The following is a 21,086-nucleotide window of genomic DNA, read 5'->3' on the forward strand; positions in this document are numbered from 1 at the left end:
AACGCGTTTTCTTTTTTTTTTAATTATATATTTTTTTATTAAAGTTAAAGTAAGGATAAATTTGAAATAAATTAAAAAATTTTATTAAAAAGGGCGATTTTAAAATGAAATGCAACATTAAGGACGATTTTAAGTCGAAAATTACATCAGGGACGGTTTCGATTCTGGCGCTAAACTTTAGGGATCAAAACAGTACTTACCCCTTAATTTTTAGTGTACATGTAACATTGATTGATAATTATATTGATAAAATTTTGTTATTTGAGTAATATAGTTATGTATTTATATATATAAATGCTTCACACAATTTTTTAATAAAATAATCAATCACCAAAATCAAATTTTTTTATAACAAATGATAAGAAAATAAGAATGAACGATAAGAAAAGATATAGTAGAAATACAAAAAAGATAGATAAAGAAGGTTTTTTTATTAGACTTCTAAAAAAACCTATTTTTAGTAACCTAGATTTTTTTTACTAGACTTTTAAACAATTTAGTTCAGAGAGTTAAAAATTGAAAGAACTAACTTTAAGAATTATCTTAGGTTCCTTCTTCAATTTCCTTATGCAATAACTAAATCAAATCACTCACTTCACTTTATCATCATGCATAAAAAAATGTGCATAAAAAACCACAAAAATTTATTCATAAAAAATATATAAATTATCTCTAATACATTAGCCTAAAAGTGAGATATGACTCTAAAATTGATCCTATCTATTTAAATCAGATATAATTTAAATTAAAAGATAATAAAAGATATGATAACTAATTTAAATTAGATTTAATCTTTCTTTGTTGGAGTACTTGAAAAGCAAGAAATAGGTGTGTCTTTGAGAAGCTAATAAGCCTAGCGCCAAAGATAGTGCAAGAAGGCAATAGTCTAGTGAACTCAATAGCCAATTAGCCATACCTAATGAATGCTAATAATTTCTCTTTATTCTTATTTTACTCTTTTTTAAGTTATTTGTCTTCCAATCACATTTGGTGATAATTGGAAATTTCCAACTTCTTTTTGTATTTCCTTATGAAAACATTATTATTTTATAATAATAAAATAATATCTATCTTTGAGAAAAAAAAATAAAATTTAATCTTATTAAATTAGTTCAGATTTAATTTAAATTTAAAATATCTAAAAATACTATTAAACAAATCAAAACCAAATCAAGTCTTTTAACAATTTTTGGCTAATTTTTTTATATAAAAAAATTGGTGTTTTTGTTGGAAATATGAGTATTTGGTGTAATTACAGATTGGTAAATTTTTTAGGTGGAAAGTCAATACATGGAAAACGTGTTGCAACACGTGGGGAGCATGTTGAATACATGGCAATATTTTGGCCAACACGCGGAGAGCGTGTGAACACGTAGCAACATCTTAGCCAACACGTAGGGGCGTGTTTCATGGAGAAGCATATTGAATAATTTCTATAATATTATAATACACTTCAAATGTGAATATTCAATCAAAACACCGTCTCTATTTCAATAATAAAAATAATTTCTGACAAATCTTAACATCAAATCAAACTAAAATATGACTACATAATTTCAAAAATGAATGCTAAATTTATAACTCATAATGAATTTGAAGAGCACTCTTGGCTTCTTAATATCCTCATTCTCATTTAGCCTAATAAACTTTATAAATACTGTCATTTTAGCATTATTGATGTTTAGATAAACTTTTGATTTTTTTATGTCTAAAATCGACATAATAATTCTTCTAATATTCAGATTTTTAAATAAGACAATATTATTATTTTATCCTTTAATTTTAAAATGTCAAAAATATTCTTTTGATCACGTGTGAATAACATAATTCAACTTTTTATAAACACCAAATATATACTTTCTTATAATAGCTGATATACTTTGTATAGGTAATATAATTAAAAATTATTTCAACTTTTTATAAACACCAAATATATACTTTCTTATAATAGCTGATATACTTTGTAGTTTGTATAGGTAATATAATTAACAATTATTTGAGATACCTGTTTTATATATTAAAATTAATAGCATTGTAAATTTTATAACATACATACATTTAAGTTGGTAGGTTATAGTTTTATTAAAGTTCAATTTTAACAAAATTTAGTACAATTTATTTTAATAATAGGTGATTATAGTTAAGTGATTGGATAAATAAACATAATTTTTTAAACTTTATTTATCTTAACTCCTTTTATAATCTCACCTCACAATTAAATTTATTATATTTTTCGTTTTATGTATACTTCATATGATAAAAATTCATACTTATTTAATCTTAGCATTGTTTGTACTATTTTAATTTAGTTTTTATCTTTGGTAAATATTCTCTTAATAATGAGTATTAATTATTCAAAATTCATTTTATAAAGCTTGTTTATTATGGTTATGCCATATTATATTTATAGAATATCCAAAAATATAATATATAAATACTATTAAACATACAAAAATTATGAGTAAAAAAATTTAATTTTACATATCACTACAGAAGGTCTAAAGAGCTCAATGAACATTTTAATAAATGACCAATTTACTAAAACGAAGTGATATTTTTTACTAATGACATTAATGTGGTCATAGTTAGGGATTAATTATTAGTAAAGTTATGGCCTACATTTGAGTTAATGGTCAAAATCGTTTTTGAAAGATATTCCGATCTTCGTTTTGGTCTTTGAAATATAAAATTAACTGAAATTGTCTACAAAAGATACATGATTTGGTCACATTAGTTCCTCCGTTAGTTAGAGGATGACGTGTCACATGGATCAATGCCACGTGTCACAAGATGATTGGTTGACGTGTCAGATCAGTGACACGTGGCGTGTAAAAAAGTTATTTATAATCAAAATAATCTTTGAAAGTTCAGACGTAAGTCATTTTTATCCCTAAAATTTAAAAAATTAATCAAATTACTCCTTATATAATTTTTTTTATTTTTTCTTGATAATATTAAATTTGAAATATTTTTTGATACTACTAATTTTAATAGAAATGTAATTGACAAACAAAAAATTAGTAATTGTATCTTTTCTTCTTAAAAATTTTTTCAATAAAAATATCTCTTTCCTTTAATTCTTTGCAAAATCTCTCTTATTATTTTCTATTCTAAAATATTTTTCTTACATTATCACATTTTGCATATATATATATATACTCAAAATTGAAATGTATGTATTTGTTAACCTAAACAAAATTATACCACTATTTTTTTCTACTACATCTTTTTTTTTCTATTACGATATTACTTACATATAGGATATAATGATTGTGATATTAAAAGAAAAATTATATAATCTATCTCAAATATATGAAACACACAAAAAAATTATGCTCTTTGCATGTAGTACGTTTAAGAAGCAATTTGTAACACCCTCACTATCAGAAGTCACGCTTCCAGCTGTGCCACTCTGATTTTAAGAAGTATTACGACTACTTTACATAGTAAATACTAAAAATAAGAGTCTGTGACTCGACACTGTATCGCCGATCCCTTTAAAAAACCGAAAATAAATACTTTATCTTAAGAAAAATATAAACAAACATAGATTCATATACAAAACTCCTTACATAATAACTCATAATATAATATACATATAAAACATACAATTCCTATCCCTCTTACAAACTTGTAATAACAAAGACGAGAGAAGAAAATAATCTAATTAATACCACATATAAACAATCTAACTCTTCATAATGCTTCATCTGGTTCCAGAAAAAGTAAAGCTGCAGGGGGGTGAGAACCTAACCACACGGTCTCACTACGGTGTTTCAAAGTTGTCATAAGAAGATATTTAATTAAAAATCTGTTTTCAAGCTCAATGATTATCATTACCTTATGAATCTTTTAAAAAAAATAATAGGTAATCGTTCAAAACCTCTTCAAAGAAAACAATGTTTAATTTTTTAGAAGTCCGAAACCTTTCCTTTCTTATAAGAAAATCTCGATCGGAAGCTAACCACGCAATCGAACAATACAATCATTAATTCAGCACCAAAGTTCATTCTCAAATGTAGCACGCCAGAACAAACACAGGCAAGACAGACAAACAAAGCACAAGTAAGTAACAGTTACAGCAAATAGTTCAAGTAGCAGTTAAGAACAGTTTAACAATTAGGCAAACCCAAACAAGTTTAAACTCAAGCAAAGCATACAAATGCATATGATGAATGCATGTCCTATGGCTGATGAGGCTCATCTGTCAGTTATCCAGCCAGCCTGACAAGTCTGAATTGCACTTAGACTGTCCCCCGACATGCATCCCCATGAGTCTATGCATAGCTTTTTCTCAAATAATCAATATTGCTCAATGGAGGTAACATTTCCGGAAATTTATATAGTGCCCGGTTACACTTACATCGTAGGGTCAACAGAGCATCGAGTTTTCAACCTGGTACACGTGGTGGCATGCCACGGCACTTAATCCAAGGAACCTCGTATCTCAGCTATCATCATTCATAAGCCATTTCATTCTCATAATCAGTATATAATCATTTATCAAGCCATGGAATTAACCTTCATGTAACATTCTCAATCCATATCTCATGTTCAAATTCATTCAAAACTCATATTTCAAAGAAAATCTTTATCATCCTTCTCTCCATTCCGCTCATTGACAATCCCAATTCAAAATAATTCTTTCTTTGGTAAATAAATCAACCTTAAGACATGTAATGTTTAAAACCAAATCTTTTCAAATAATACTTAAAGTGGAACTTCCAATTTTATAAAATTTCAATAGCATCTCCTCTAAAACTCAGACGCTGCCACCCTTTCTGGGTCCATCCAAACACTTCTCAAATCTTTCTCAACCATTTCCAAATCTCAAACATTTTTCAGAGTTGAGCCAGTTCCAATACCAAGTTATTTTTAAATCATACCAGTTTCAACAGTAAAACTCTTTTTAAAATCAAATCAGCTCAAATAGTAAATCATTTATAAAATCAGACCAACCCCAAATCAACCAATCCCCAAAATTGATTCATTTATATTACTAAGTAAACTCCAAAACCAAAGAAATCTACCTTTCATAATAGTCAAGCAAATAACATTTCAAACCGGTTTTTATCAACAACCATACACCACTCACACAATCAAGCACCCAATAATCCAATTCAATAAACCATCACATCCACAAGACAAATATAATCACAGAAGTATATTTTTTTGTATCAATATCTATTTATCACAACTCTGTAATGTAAAATAGATTTTAAGAAAACCACTACCTCAAAGAATCAAACCCGCAACGATTTTAATGCGACAAACCCTCTTTTCACCTTATTCTGCAGCAGCTACGTCATGATTTGTATTCCAAACACCCTCTGCTAGCAGAGAAGAACGATAAAAAAAGGTAATAACCGCAAACACAGCAGCTTTAGGTAACAGACAGAATAAACACAACCAGGTAAGGCAAAGAGGAACATTATGCACTAATAAAACAGAATCGAAATGGAGCATTATGGCAAGATAAGGTACAACAAAGTTTGTCTTACCAGAAAAGAAACAAGAGAATGGAAAACGGAGAAACTATAACTTCGACATCATTTCCTTTCAACAATCAGAACGACGAATAAGGGCACAGCCGAGCAAAAATGGCAAGCCAGTGGCGATGGTGGAATTAATTTGAGTGATTAAGGTAGCAGAGACACCAACAATAATCAAAATAGTGGAACATGGTTCAGGAAAGCAGAAACAGGGTTACCGGTGAATCTGGCCCGGAAGGCAGCAACGTAGGCAAGCTTTCTCCTCGGTGGTGAGAAGCGGCGGTGGCAACTCTGGCGACGACAAGGCGTGGCGGTGGCTGCGCAGTAAAGAACAGCGGCAACGTGGCATGGTGCGGCGCGGTGGATGGTGGCGAATCTGCGGCGGTGAAAGGCGGTGGAGGCACGGCCGCTCGAACAAAACCCCCTTCGTCGATCTTTCTCTCTCCTCTAGCTTCTCTCTCTTTGAACCTTGCCGGCGGCAACCACGGGAGCTCGGCGACGGCAAAAACACACGGCGGCGCAGTGTTGCGTAGCGGGTCGCGCTCCTCTTCGCGGCACTGGCCCGCGTCTTTTCCTTCCCCTGTTCGTGATTCCAGCAGCGGCGGTAAGAACGGGTTCGGCGGCAAGGATCCGACGAAGCTGGCGACGATGACACGAGCGGTAGGACGTCAAGGCGGCGGCATTTGAATCTTGCCGGCGGCAACCATGGGAGCTCGGCGACGGCAACAACACACGGCGGCGCAGCGTTGTGTAGCGGGTCGCACTCCTCCTCGCGGCACTGGCCCGCGTCTTCTCCTTCCCCTGTTCGTGATTCCAACGGCGGCGGCAAGAACGGGTTCGGCGGTAAGGATCCGACGAAGCTGGCGGTGATGACGCGAGCAGCAGGACGCCAAGGCGGCGGCAAGCTACTTCCTCCCCGACGCTCTCCCTCATCGGTGCGACACGGCGGCGCGGCGGCAGTGACACCCGCCGGCGCCGTCCTTCTTCTCTCTCCCTTCTTTCCTTTTCCCGCGGTCCCCCACTCCTCTCTTCCTTTTCTTCTTTTCTTTCTTTCCTTCTGATGGGATTTTTGTGGGTAAGTGAAGGTAGGGAAGGGGTGCAGCTGTGTGTGCGTGTGAGCTGAGAGATGTGAGTGTGAGTGTTTATTAGTTATGGTTTTGTTTTAGCAATTTAGGATTTAATTTAGATTTTGGTTATTTTTAATCAAATTAGAGTATATAGTATTAATTTAAAATTTAATTTTAATTTTTACAATTATTTTAAAATATTGTTTATTGTATTAAAATACTAATTGGTTTAAAATCAAATTCTCTAATTAAATTTATAAGATAATAAGATTAATTTTTTTTATTTCTAAAACTTGAAGTATTAAATCATAGAAATATTAATTATTTAAATTAAATCACATAAATATTCTTGCTATTCAGTAACTACTAATTTTGAAATTTAAATATAGCAAATAATTCAATAATTATAAAATTAGATAAAATTTTAATTAATTATCAAAATCTGATTTAATTTTTTATTTAATTACCTTTAATAAAATAATTCCTGAAGATAAAAGTTCTAATGAATTAAATGAATTGAAATTAATTTATAATAAGATTTATTCAAAAATTCAGGGTCTTGCACAATTCGTTTAGCATATATAATAATAATTAAGCAACAAATTTTTAATATTTTGTAAAATTTGAAATTAAAACAAAATTTGTGGATCTTCTTGAACTTTAACTTTTAATATTACTACTATTACATCCTATATGTAAGTAATACTGTAATGAAAAAAAAGATGTAATAGAAAAAAATAGTGGTATAACTGAAAAGAATTAAAGAAGAGAGATAATTTTATTGAAAAACTTTTTAAGAAGAAAAGATACAATTACTAACTTTTTATTTGTCAATTACATTTCTATTAAAATTAGTAGTATAAAAAAATATTTCAAATTTAATATTATCAAGAAAAAATAAAAAGATTATATAAGGACTAATTTGATTAATTTTTAAAATTTTAGGGATAAAAATGACTTACGTCTGAACTTTCAAGGACTATTTTGATTATAAATAACTTTTTTACATGTCAAGAGACACGTGTCACTGATCTGACACATCAACCAATCATCTTGTGACATGTGACATTGACCCACCACGTCATCATGCAACGTGGCACTTAACGTGACACGTCATCATCTAACTGACGGAAGGACTAACGTGACCAAATCGTGTATCTTTCGGGAACGATTTCGATTAATTTTGTCTTTCGAAGACCAAAATAGAGATCGAGGTATCTTTTTGGGACGATTTTGACTATTAACTCGCCCACATTCTATACAACAAACGGGTCACAATAGCAGCCACAAAAAAAATCCGTATTCCCTCTTTATAAAATTTGTTCTGTACCATAGTGCGACCCGTTTGTTAATTGTTATACAGCTGTTAAAATTAGAGACAAACCATTGTCATCAGAGGATCTTTTGAAATTTCATATGCTATCCATACGAAGCTGGTGTTGCAATCCGTTAGCTCAAAATCACCAGAAGGGTAAGTCCTAGCTCATCAGCTTTTATTGAACTGAGATAAAAAAGTTCATGATGTTAATTGATCCATCTTTCCATGCTATAAAGTATTGTGTTTCCCAGCAATGCTCATGTTAGTCAGATCAAAATGAGATCTCTTTTGATTTTCGCTTTCAATCCAGCTCTTGCCAGGCATCTTCTTAATTCCTCTATCCTCCATTAACTTCCTGATTGCTAGAGCATCATTCCACCTACCAACTGTTCTATAAATGTTACCAAATAGAACATAACTTAAATGGAACCCTGGTTGCAGCTTAATCATCTTTTTGAAAATACTTCTGCAGTGATATAGCCTGAGCACCTAGTGCAAGCTCCAAAAAGCACTGCCCAAAGTGACTGATATTCTCTACAATCCGAATTTTCCAACAAAATCTCAACATCCTCTATCAGTTCGGCGCGACCTAGAAGATCAATCATGCAATTGTAATGCTCAACTCCAGGCTGAATCTCATATTTCTTTGTCATTAAAGTAAAATATTCTCTTCCTTCATTAACCAAACCAGTATGACTGCTGCAAGCAAAGAGAACATTAATAAAAATGATATAATTAGGCTGCATCCCTCCTTTGACCATATCCTCAAACAAGGCGAATGCTACCATCCCTCTTCCATTCTGTGCAAACCCGCCAATCATTGAATTCCATGTTATCAGATTTCGAATTTGCATACTCAGGAACAACCTATATGCAAAATCAACGCACCCACATTTTGCATATAGATCAACCAAGGCTGACTCGACTATAATGTCTCTCCAACCACCCTTTCTCACATACATACAGTTCCGTCCGTATGCTGCCGAGGTATGGTGATCTCCTCTGGCGTTGATCGAGTTCGGGTGGAGGATCTATACGTCTGCTGAGTTGGAAAACCGCGGCGAGAGCACCGGCAAAAAGCACTCCGACTCTCAAGTAAGAATGTGAGTTAAGAGAAAATAAGAGAAATGAATTGAAGTGAGTTTTGTGACCTGTCTTACTCTGAGGTTACTTATATGCTTATATAGACATTTTTAGGTTTGTTCGGTTATAGCATATCTCGGGATTCTCCACTTTTGCCGATGTTATCCTATTGCTAACGTTAGCCTTGTCAGTTGAGATATCGAGCTGTGCATAGCTCGTCCGGTTTATGCGGTTTGTTATTATTTTATCTTGTGCCGAGATATGCGTTGTTTGGTCGAGGTATACGTTACGTATCACATACAATGAACCTCCTTTCCCTGTCTCGCAGCAGCCAATCCCGAAAACGCGCGAAGAATAGTCCTGAAGCTGTAAATATCCACAATCCCATTCTCTCTAAAAAGATTGAGCACAGTCTCATACTCTCGATTATGACAATACGTGCCGAGCATAGCAGTCAATGACACTGAATTCTTATTGTTCGTCCTATCAAAAACAATCCTAGACTGGCCAACCGAACCGCACTTACCATACATATCTAAAAGACTACTCTCAACAACCACATTCCCACATATCCCAGAAGTAACAACCTTAGCATGCACCTCCCTCCCCTGTCTCAACCACCCCAAGTTACCACAAGCAGCCAACAATGTCCCAAAGGTAAAACCATCCAGTGCTAACCCGCAACCTCTATGAATCTTATAGAACAACTCCACAGCCTCCTTAAACCTATCATTCTTTGTAAGCGCTGAAATAACTGATGTCTAGCACACAGTATCCAGTTCAAACAAATTCATCAAACAACATCTCCATTTAGTTTATGTAGATGATCTAATAGTAGCAGGTGATGATTGCAAGGAGATACAATTCATCAAGCAGCATCTCCACAACTTTTCAAAATTAAAGACTTAGTGGAATTAAAATTCTTTCTCGGTTTGGAGGTAGCTCGAAGCAAGAGGGGTTCTATGTGTGCCAAAAAAATACTACATTGATCTATTAAAGGAGTATAGGTTGATGGATAAAAGCAGTGATAATTCCTATGGACTACACCATCAAGTTGTCAAAGCACTCAAGCACACTACTTCAATCGAATTCAGAATATCAGAGGCTGATCGGCAGGTTATTGTATCTCACCAATACTCGACCAGAGATAAACTACGCTGTTGGAAAATTAAGTTAGTACCTAGATTTTTTGCGACTGATAAGCACTTTAAAGATGCAGTAAAGGTGTTAAAATACCTTAAAGGAGATCCAACACTAGGTCTAATATTCTCAACCGAATTTGACCTTGAGCCAACTGATTTTTCAAATGGTGATTGGGGGACATGTCTCGATTCAAGAAGATCTCTATTGGATTACTGTTTTTTTTATGGGAAATTAAATTGTATCCTGGAAGAGCAAAAAACAAAATATAGTTTCTTGCTCATCCTGTGAAGTTGAGTATAGAGCTTTAGCCATCGTAACTCGAGAAGCACAGTAAATCACCTATATTTTGCAAGACTTAATTGAAAGTGAAGTTGAGAAGACCAATTGTCATTTATTGTGACAACCAATCTGCTCTACTTATTAAGCGAATACAGTATTTCATGAGAGAATAAAGCACATAGAAATAGATTGTTATATTGTAAGGGATAAGCGGAAGGAACAAACAACTAAGTTGCTGCCAATTTCAACAAACAACCAAATCGCAAATATTCTGACCAAGATAATAACTCTCTAACTTGTTTCGGCGGTGCAATTCTAAGTTTAAAATGATGAGTGAAGATCATTCTAATTTGAGTGGGGTGTTATATGAGCTAGTTTTTTTTATGTATTTTCTGAATAATTGATTATAGAGACTAATTGTAGAAAGTTAGATTAACTATAATTAATTAGATTGATGTGGCAGTAACTGTGCTAATAATTAAGTGTATTTAGAAGAGAAGTAACAAGAATAAAGACTGAGATTCAAGATTACAATCTCTAGTCACAAATTTCAGCTCTACGAGGGTTCTCTCTTCCTTTACAATTCGCTGAAGTGACCCTTTAACAAAAACAATCGACAATAAATAGAATGATACTAAGTTGGTGTGCATGTCCAAAATAAAATTTAAACTCTTAATATTTATTTAAACAAATAAGTAAGTTAACCATTTCACTAAGTCAAATTAAATAATTAATCTACACATATATTTAAAAAGATAGAGATGAGAATTTTAAAAAATTCTAAGAGACTTTCAACTCTTTATTAAATTTCGATGACAAATGGTTTAATTTATCTTTTAAAAGAATATGACGTGAAACTAACTAAATGTGTTAAAAAAAGATTTGAAAATTGATTTGGAGTATTACTTGTGAAAACTATCAGCAGCCTTTTTATGTTTTTTTTCATAAGTTTTTTTATTTGAGTATCTTGAAAAAAATAGTGAAAGCATAATTTTATTATTTTTATTTTTTTATAAAATTTTAGAAAAAAAATATATAAAAGCACTCACCAAGTTCAATAACAGTCCCAATTCGTTGAGCGAATTCCATACGTCAATCATCAAATTCATCATAGTCACTTGCAACTTTTGGTATGGGTTCTCTCTAACATGGCTAAAGCACTCCTTATTACCTTGCTGGAGTTTTCTTGCGGCATAAAACATTCACATATAGCTGGTGATTTTTTTATTTAAAATCTAAAATATTTACATATCTGTGTGTTATATTTAGAGCATTTTATTGAATGTTCACCGAGATTAATTTACATATATTTCACTGACTTGTATGCCAGTGAAATACAACATACAAGTATTTCTCTCATATTTTGCTGGATAACAGCAAGCAAAATATGAACAAATCAGTGTGTTAACTCATTTTATAAACAATTATTATTATTATTATTATTATTATAAATAAAAAGATAAATAGTGCATCTTATTTAATTACAAGTTTCCAACAACTAAACAACAAGGTAAGACAGTGATCTTCATTCAAGCGAATCAGTTTTGGACAAATCAAGGCGGAAAGATTCCAGTCTTTTCAAGGAGGACGGCTATAATTTGTTTTAGAGAAAAAAACTCTACACATTTTTTATAATTATTTTAAAAGATAATAAAGATTTTTAATAAAAAAAATATTTTTTTGATTTTTAATCTTTATTTTTATGAGACTAAAATTTTTTTATTTTGTTTGTCTTTTTTATATAAATTAATTAAATTTATTGTATAAAAATTGTGTTAAGTTTTAGGTGTATTCAATTTAAATTAACCATCATAATTCATATAAATTTACTATTATTAAAAAAATGTATATTCTATTTTATAATAAATAATAAAAAATTGATACAATATTTTATCTAAAATAAATACAACAAATAAAAATATTTTTTTTCAATTAATTATATAAATTAAAAATTAAAAAAAATATTTTTTTGTTAGAGAATTCGTGGTCGTTAGAAAAACTTATCTGGATATATTGTCGCATAATTGATATTAATTAAGCAATTATGTATTAATATTTACTTAAGTTACATTGGTACATTTTTTTGGTGGAGGTGGTGTGATGAGGTGGGGTTGGAGGGAGAGTAGTGAAGAAAGATTTTTTCCAAAAGAATTTGAATACATCAAAATTAAATTTTTAATTTTGTTTAAAAATTTGAGAATAAAATTAATATAAATTGAACATTAAAAATAATTTTAAAACTTCTCGCCAAATATTATTATGGAAGAAGAAAGTATATTTTATCCTAATAAAATTAAAGTCACTTGAACGAGTAAAGTGTGGTAGACTATATGTCAACGAATTATAACTCAAATGTCATAGTCTTTCGATACTCATTTAGAGGTTGAGAATTCGAGTCTCTTTATCTTTAGTTAAAAAAAAAAGTGTGATGGACTATATATAAGCCAATGTTAATGATATTAGATGCACCATCTAATGGTAAACAAAATACATAAACCCTATATATGTAAATTAATTGGCATCTCTACATGGGAAAAAAAAAGAAGATGGAAATTAAAAGCTGCCTCTATTTTTTTTTCTTTTTGATGGGGGGTGGGGAATACAATTACAATGTTTTTCTGTAATACGGTGATTCTTGATTGGTTTTGTAGGGTACAATAATAAATTAATAAATTTACTACTTGCCGGATTCAACAAAAGTGCTTTAATAATTCACATAATAACAAAATTGCATGATCTGGTGTATGTTTTTTAACTGTCACTTACAAAGAGATTGAGGAGCAAGATTTGTTGGCACAATGTAATAGTTAATTCTGTATGTATAGATATTATTATTATTATTATTATTATTATGGAATTATGGGATTTGAAATTGGGCTAACTTATCTTTGAAGGGAAGTGGGAAATTCCAGTCCCTTCTAAAATTGTAACCTCATTATCATCATTATTATTATCTTTAGAACTTCTTTCACTATTATTTGACTTCTGCTGCCGGTCAAACATCATCTTCAGCTGCTTTCCTTGTTCTTCAATTTGCAACTGTAATTTTCTCTGAATCTGGATCAATAATTCAAATTAAAAGAAAATTTAGAGTCAGAGAATATTATAATAATACTGCTACTATATACAACTATTATATAATTTTATATAATTCTTTTATTTAAATTCATAAAGTACTAGAGAAGAAGATAGCATGAATCATACCTCTAGCTGTTCATGAAGACGCCTCTGCACATCCAATTGCAGCTGAAGTGCCTCTTTAATCTGCAAGCCACTGCAAACCAACTAACATTAAAAGTTGCTAAGTGCTTTACTACTTTATAGAGTAACCACATTGATGCCAATAATGTGATTTAATTTGAATTCTCGACAATTATTTAAGCAGACTAATGATATTTGTTTAAGCAGACTAATAAACTTGGTTAGACATGGTTAAATTAAAATACACTATTTAATCATATATCTTAAAAAAAATACTAATATTTTTATTTTCATTGTGTTTATTTCAATGTCTTATCTCAATATGTATATTTTATTCAAAATAAAACTTTATATAAACATAAAAGTGTTTCAGAGAAAAGAAGTAGCATTACGCTTTGACATCAAGATGCACATTCTCTGCGCTGGTTCTTTTCTCAGATTTCCCTGAAAAAGGGAAGAAGTACTTTTTAGGCAAAGCATATGAACCTGCATATTAGAAGATATTAAATAGTAACATCAATTCATTGAATTGAAATATTAATTTCAAAAGATTTTTTCTTTAAATTTTTTTTTTAGTTTTCTCCTTGGGAAATAAGTTACATAAGAGAAGTTGAAAATGCCAAGTGTTATGGCGATTTTAGAAAGAATTATGGTATTTTTGTAACAACTAACTCTAACTGACATTTATTATAGATATTTTGACCAACTAAAAACCAAAGGGGCAGTTATTCTTGTCCAAATGCCAAATGCTTTTAGTATTTTCCGATCATATTTCACATTCTGACAAGTCAATGTCAAATTTATTATGACTATGAGCTATTACTTACTTAAGCAGACGAATTAACTACCTATTCGAGCAATTCAACTTACTTAAAAATGACATATTTTAATTTACATTGGAACAAAAATGAAAGGATTTCAATTTTCAACTTATTTCATCTGCATTGCTACTTCCTCTGTTATCTTAAGTACGAAGACATCAATATAACCAAGGATTCAAATTGAAGGAATTTAGATTCATGTCTTCCCCTGTTAGGTTATATGGCTTATTCCACAAATAGGAACATACATAAGAATAAAATGAACCTAAGAAAGTGAATTACCCTGAGTTGATTCTGGCATATACTTTGCAATTCTGTATTTCTGCAAATGACTCTTAACATGGAAGATTGTCAATCCATCTGAATCCATCAGCCTTAGTATCGCTTTCGGCGTCGCCTCTACAATCAAGAAACCAAGAACACATTCAGATATTAGACTTTAGACACATGACTTTGGATTTGATAAAATCTACTTAGAATAACCTACTCTCTGCGCCTCCTAGTCTATTGACACATTCAACAAACTTCTCATGAAGATCCTGAGTCCATCTTATACGCGTCTTACTCGATGCTATTGGTCCATTACCGACAAGGTTTCCGGCCGAAATTGTCGGAGAAAGCTTCTCTTGAGGAGAAGAGAAACTCAGCTGTTGAACAGGGGAATTGAATGAGCCACAAGCAACCTGTTTTTAGTATTTGAAAATGAGTCCAAAGGCGGAAAAAATCGAGTAATGTTAGGTAACCAATTTTTTCAGCAACATCAGTCAACTATTTTAAAATTATTTTGTTTATCTTAAATCTAAATCTTAAATTATAAATCTAAATTCTAAAATCATTGATTAATTAAAAGTTGATTGTCTATCTTTTCTATTAAAAAAAAATTTAAATAAGATATTTATGAAAAACACTTACCGTAGATTCTTGATTTGCTTTAGGAATTGATATGCTCCTAGTGACTGGGGCAGCATCATCATTGAACAACTTATGTTGTTCAATAGGAAGGAAATTGCTGGCAGGAAAATTCCCACATGGAATTTTATTAGATTTTTCAGGTGATCCATTACATTGATCACCATTCCATTGAGATTTTATTGCTTGCAAGGTGTTTGGCAACTCAAAGTTGTTGGGGCTATTTTGGTCATTAACTGATGAATCAAAGAAGAGGCTTTCCTTTGAAGATTGATAGAGAGGGAACTCCATATCATTATTAATGTTCTTGATGGAGAGTTGATGCGGCATCAAATTGGATGGATTACCAACTTGATGGGAATCATATTGTGGGAACCCCATGAAGATTTCCGTCGCGTAAAAGGCCGAAGCCGGCGACTCGAATCGGCTTATGATGGTGCTAGATGGTTTGGCTTGAGCCGAGTATGGTAGTACTACTTCTTGTTCTCCTCCTCCTCCTCTTCCTCTGCCAACTCCAACGCCGACGCAAGTCGCGCTGAGGGGTTGGTTATTGCATGGTCCCATGTTCCAAGGTTGTTGTCTAATACCAAAATATTGACAAGAAGAATGGTTGCCATATTCAGAATGAAAATCAAGCTTGTTCTCATTCATTTACAAGGGTAAAAAAAAAAAAACCTTCAATAGTTGAACTTGGATAGCAAGAAAAATGTTCAAGGAAAAAAAAAAATTCGTTCCAGTGTTTTCAAATTTTCTTAGGTAGAATAAATGACTCTAAGAAAGGTTGATCATCACTCTTAAGGAGCAACAAGTGGTAGAAGGGGAAGTAAAGAAAAAAAGGAAAGAAAAGAGAATAACAAGAACAAGAATGGGAGAGTGGGAAAATGAAAATTATTAATAGAATTGTAGTGCTGAATTGGAAGCCTTATGGCATAAAATTCTTTTTTTATATTCCTGATGGCTTATGGAATAAGATTTGAATCTAATTTGTCTAAATGCTACCATGCAATGTCCTTAGCCTATTATTCTTAAATGGAAGGATAGAAATGAATAATATAATTAAATTGACATTACCAAAGTACATAACATCGAAACGAACAAAGCTCTCTTGCCAACAAACAAATAGGTTATGGTCTAATGTTGCCTTCAAATGTATTTAAATCAAAATTCAAAAATCAACCACAAGTTATACAACTTGGTAAAACTATAATGTTAGATGTATGATGCACGGATACTGACACGGACACGGGACACGATATGATACGGGATACGTCGATACGCGAATTTTAAAATATTATAAGACACGGGGACACACATACATATAAAATATAAAGTATTTTTTAGACAAATCGTAATGATATTTTGATATTTTATTGATATTAAAATATAAATTAATTTTTTAATTGTTTTTAATATCTTATTTTAATTATATCAGGTATTTAAAATATTTTTTGTTTTAATAAATAATAATATATACTATATCTAAATTTATTTTAAAAATATATATTAAGAATAAGACTGAACATACCGATATGCGATGGTATTTAAGTGTGTTCAAGCGTGTCTAGAGAAGAATTTTTTATTTTTTTATTAAGACACGGTTGGACACAGCAGACACGCGAACACGACAATTCAGCGAAATTTCCGTGTTTCATAGTATTAGAGAGATAATAATTTAAAATTATTTTCTTTAATTTAATATCTATAATTTGATGTATGTAATATTTATAATTATATATTTATTATAATAAATAGAAATTAAAATAAAAAATTTAAATTATTTTAGATTAATTTTTTATATTCTTCTAAACATTTTTATAGAAAAAATCATCATGAAAAGACTTCTATCTCTTTTATTAGAATTAAATGAGATCAAACGATTTAATCAAATTCTTTTAAAAAAAATTCTGATGCCAACAATTTAATCAAGACAAGGGAAAAATGTCAAAGCAGGGACAACAATTGCAAGGTTGACGGATAATGTTAACAACTGGCCTCAAACAAATTAATACGTAGTAGTGATATAATTATTAATTATTAATCATATTAGGAGTTGGAGTAGAATCTTCTTGTTGTGGCCATCTAGAGTGTGAAATAATTTAATAATGTTAGATAAAGATACCAGCATAAATTCACATAATAATAAATCTGCAATTATTCTTACAATGGATTTGGAAGAAATATTTTAGCCACCTATAGGGATGATAAATATATAGAGATAGATGGCCGAATCTTTCTTTCCCCAAAAAGAAAAAAATATTTTATAAGTCTAAAAATTATTTTGTCTCAATACCTATAGCACTGCATCTTGCAAAGTAGTGGGGTATCAGAAATTACCAGAAAGTTTAACTAATTTTAATATTCGTCTTTAAAGCACAATGGAACTTTAACTACAAAAATTCTCATTATATAGTGTTCAGCAACCATAATAGATTTTCCATTATCAAAAGCTAAAAAAAAAAAGGTGGATACAAATATTCAGCTTTCTATGTTATGTCACTTCCTTGTTGCCATTGATTGTTCTTTAGACATATTTGTTTACCATTGTCATTCTTGGATCCTATATCACTTGAATCACATGGACAATTTTTTCCCCTATTTTTATTCTTTATGGAAAGGATTATTTTTAGTGCTTATGCTCTAATTTTTTTTTTATGTTTTTATTTTAATTTGGTGCATTGCTTGGTATTCTTGATAACAAGTCATTTACCTTTTACTTATGCACTCTTCAGATTCAAGCATTTACTATTAGTGATAACTCTTCAGACCCAAGGATTTACTATTATTAGTGATGACTCCTTACAGAAATAAAGTAAAAAATGAAGAGATACATTCAAAACATATATATCTTAAATTCCACTAACAAATGTTTACAACTCTAGCACGTATTTCTTCTTCAATAGATAAACTATGAAATTCACACTGAAGGTTTTCATCTTATTACAATGATAAAAGATATCTTTATCAATTTAGTGTATAAGACAAAAATAAATTATTTTTATTTATAAAAAAATGATATTTTTTGTGTATATTTTTTTATAATATAAAAAATTATTTATTTATTTTTTTTATCAATCACATTAAATACTAAAAAATAAAAAACAAAAAGAGTTGTTAACAAAAGTAGTACATATAGTAAAGTGGCACAGGATTCGGTGGTCCAGGAACCTTTGGACCACTTAGTGGTCCAAGTAGAAAACATGTTTTTAGAGTTTTTTTATCAATTGCTACGTAGTCCTTGAACTAATTTTAATTACAAATCAACTCCATATATTTTCAAAACAATCGATTGTTGTTGTTACTCAATCGATTGAATTCACGAAAACAACATGGATTTGCCAAATACAATCGATTGGAAAGTGATGACATTGAAGTTTTAGCCAAATTCAATCGATTGGTAATGTAATCCAATCGATTGGAAGGTGATGAAGTTGAATGTTTTGCCAATTTCAATCGATTGGTAATGGTACCCAATCGATTGAAATGAAACTGTACACTGAAAATTTATAAATTCACCTTTGCTTCGCATGCTGCAACTAATGCATGTTACATACAAGAAACTAAAAAGCACATAAAATAAAAACAGACAATTAATTACATGATTGTTCTATTTTAAATTTAATCTGTTTGTCCTCTGATTTTGCGCCACTGAAATACAATCAAGAAAATAATCCATGTTTAAATCAAACGCAGGACCAAGATGCTCAACATCCATAATGCCTAATGAAATAAATTATAATACATGGATCACAATAAAATAGCAATAGTCCAAATAAAGTAGTATCAAATGAGTAGTAGCAGAATAAAAGAAAGAACCAAAACCAACATTAACAAAAATATAAATTTGATAATAAAAATAAAAAATTATAAAAAATATTTTATGGTTAATCTTATGTACTCCTTATGTACTTTTGTTATAATTAATTATCATCAATATTAAACTAATAAAAAAATAATCTAAATAACAAGCTCATCCTTTCTCTTCTTTCAGTATTTTGTTTTGGACATCTTCCTTAAGAATGAATTGAATAATCAAGAGTTTCAAACCATATAATAAAACAAAATTGACATAATAAAACAAAAATTGAACTTGCAAGTAACCAACAACGTAATCAAAGAAGGAATCAAAGCAAGGCTGATGAATTCCTCCTCATACAAGTTCATACCATATAGATATTCCTGCTACTACCCATTTGATACTACTTTATTTGGATTATTGCTATTTTATTGTGATCCATGCATTATAATTTATTTCATTAGGTATTATGAATGTTGAGCATCTTGGTCCTGCGTTTGATTTAAACATGGATTATTTTCTTGATTGTATTTCAGTGGCGTAAAATAAAATATATGGGGTTGATTTGTAATTAAAATTAGTTCAAGGACTACGTAGCAATTGATAAAAAAACTCTAAAAACATGTTTTCTACTTGGACCACTAAGTGGTCCAAAGGTTCCTGGACCACCGAATCCTGTGCCAAAGTAAAGTATCGTTTTTGTCCCCAACGAAAGTTTCAAAGTTATCCCTAACGTTTGAGTGTATGTTTGAATTTACGTTGGGCAAACTGGAGTTTGAATAAAAATGATTTTGTAGAATTGATTTTGGATAGAAGTGAGTTTGTACCAACATTATTTATGTTTGGCAATTTTTACTAAAATTGATTTTAATAAAATAAATATTGTTTAGATAATTAATTTTTTACTGTACTCTATTTTAGTATATTATAATTTTTTATTATGTTATAACAAAAATGAATATTTATTTATGAAATTAAAAATCACATAAAAATCGACAACTTTTTAAATATTTTTAATAGTAAAATATAATATTTATTTATTAAATTAAAAAATATTTAAAATAACATATTTTGGTACTCTCTTTAAGTACTCTTAATTTTATTTTTATTATTATTTTAGATTCTAATTTTTTACAACTTATATTTTTATTATTATTTATAATTAATTTATTATTTAATTTAGGAAAAGTATACGAAACCAAAAGGTTATCAGCAAAAAACTAAACAAAACCACATTAATTTATATTAATAATTAATTTTAAATTTAAAAAATTTAAACTTGATTAAGTAAACCTAATTAAAACCTATAAAAACCTTCTTCTTTTCTCTCACGTTAATTTAGCATAGCCTTCTTCTTCATCGCGGATGGTGCCTTCGCACTGCTCTGAGTCCACTGCCTCCGACCTACACAAATGATGCCGTGTCTCACCACCTTCAGCGTGTACGACTCGGCAGCCTCTATCTTTTTCCTCACCGAGCTTGTTGCCATGGACCTCCAATACGCAAGGTCTCCCTACCGGCGCTAAAGGAGAGCCAGCCCAAGGTCTTATCCGTTGGAGCAACATAACCCGACCCACATGCTCATGGTCCAGCCCATAATAGCAAGCAACGGTATCTTATTTCTTATAGCATCTATCTATCGTTAGTTCTTAATATATCCTTTTCTTTCATGTTTCTTGATTTATGCATGTTAGGGATGAGCCCCAACTCATCGAGAATATTGTGAATGAATTGCAAAAGTGATGCCTGCAGAGACCTATTAATTAAAACGCGCTTGTGTTGGACGCGTGTAAGGTTAAGAAGGTGGATGGTACTATGATGCTAGTGAGAAGGATGGTAGATGATGAAATTTTTATTTTGTATTCAACACATGTTTGTAATTAGAGTTTTGTTGCAGATATTGTTCACTGTGTTTTGAGATATTAGGTGCCATTTTGATGATTAAAGAGACTGTAAACTACACAATTAAAGAAATATAAA

The 21,086-nt window shown here is 30.9% G+C and overlaps 1 protein-coding gene, 1 long non-coding RNA gene and 1 pseudogene across 3 annotated transcripts; all 3 read right to left on the reverse strand.

Moving 5' to 3' along the window:
* Positions 1 to 3,551: 3,551 nt before the first annotated feature.
* On the reverse strand, positions 3,552 to 6,606 carry LOC127741428 (uncharacterized). The gene is made up of 3 exons (XR_008002502.1): positions 6,402 to 6,606; positions 5,502 to 6,181; positions 3,552 to 5,330 (listed from the first exon to the last, which is right to left on the reverse strand). It is a non-coding gene; the product is annotated as an uncharacterized LOC127741428 (long non-coding RNA).
* A 1,499-nt stretch (positions 6,607 to 8,105) lies between these two features.
* LOC107464591 (pentatricopeptide repeat-containing protein At1g03540-like) lies at positions 8,106 to 11,471 on the reverse strand (annotated as a pseudogene).
* Positions 11,472 to 12,925: 1,454 nt separating this feature from the next.
* LOC107464647 (myb family transcription factor PHL5-like) lies at positions 12,926 to 16,197 on the reverse strand. Of its 2 annotated transcripts, none has more exons than XM_016083584.3 (6): positions 15,317 to 16,197; positions 14,892 to 15,087; positions 14,687 to 14,803; positions 13,976 to 14,069; positions 13,587 to 13,656; positions 12,926 to 13,439 (listed from the first exon to the last, which is right to left on the reverse strand). In XM_016083584.3, the coding sequence occupies exons 1-6, from the start codon at positions 15,962 to 15,964 to the stop codon at positions 13,260 to 13,262; spliced, it is 1,305 nt and encodes a 434-aa protein (XP_015939070.1). In that variant the 5' UTR covers positions 15,965 to 16,197; the 3' UTR covers positions 12,926 to 13,259. The 2 variants fall into 2 exon arrangements, with proteins under 2 accessions (XP_015939070.1, XP_015939071.1); XM_016083585.3 differs by having other exon boundaries at positions 12,929 to 13,439; positions 13,976 to 14,027; positions 15,317 to 16,193.
* Between the last annotated feature and the right edge of the window lie 4,889 nt (positions 16,198 to 21,086).

This window comes from Arachis duranensis, chromosome 9 (genome assembly GCF_000817695.3).
Source record: "Arachis duranensis cultivar V14167 chromosome 9, aradu.V14167.gnm2.J7QH, whole genome shotgun sequence".
In the NCBI taxonomy this organism is placed as follows: domain Eukaryota; kingdom Viridiplantae; phylum Streptophyta; class Magnoliopsida; order Fabales; family Fabaceae; genus Arachis; species Arachis duranensis.

Excerpts from the sequence above, each read along its gene's own strand:
- LOC107464647 (XM_016083584.3), bottom strand. The coding sequence starts at position 15,964 with ATGAATGAGAACAAGCTTGATTTTCATTCTGAATATGGCAACCATTCT. Across the intron at positions 15,088-15,316 it reads AAGCAAATCAAGAATCTACG|GTTGCTTGTGGCTCATTCAA; the intron begins GTAAGTGTTTTT and ends TACTAAAAACAG. Across the intron at positions 13,440-13,586 it reads GTCTTCATGAACAGCTAGAG|ATTCAGAGAAAATTACAGTT; the intron begins GTATGATTCATG and ends TTATTGATCCAG.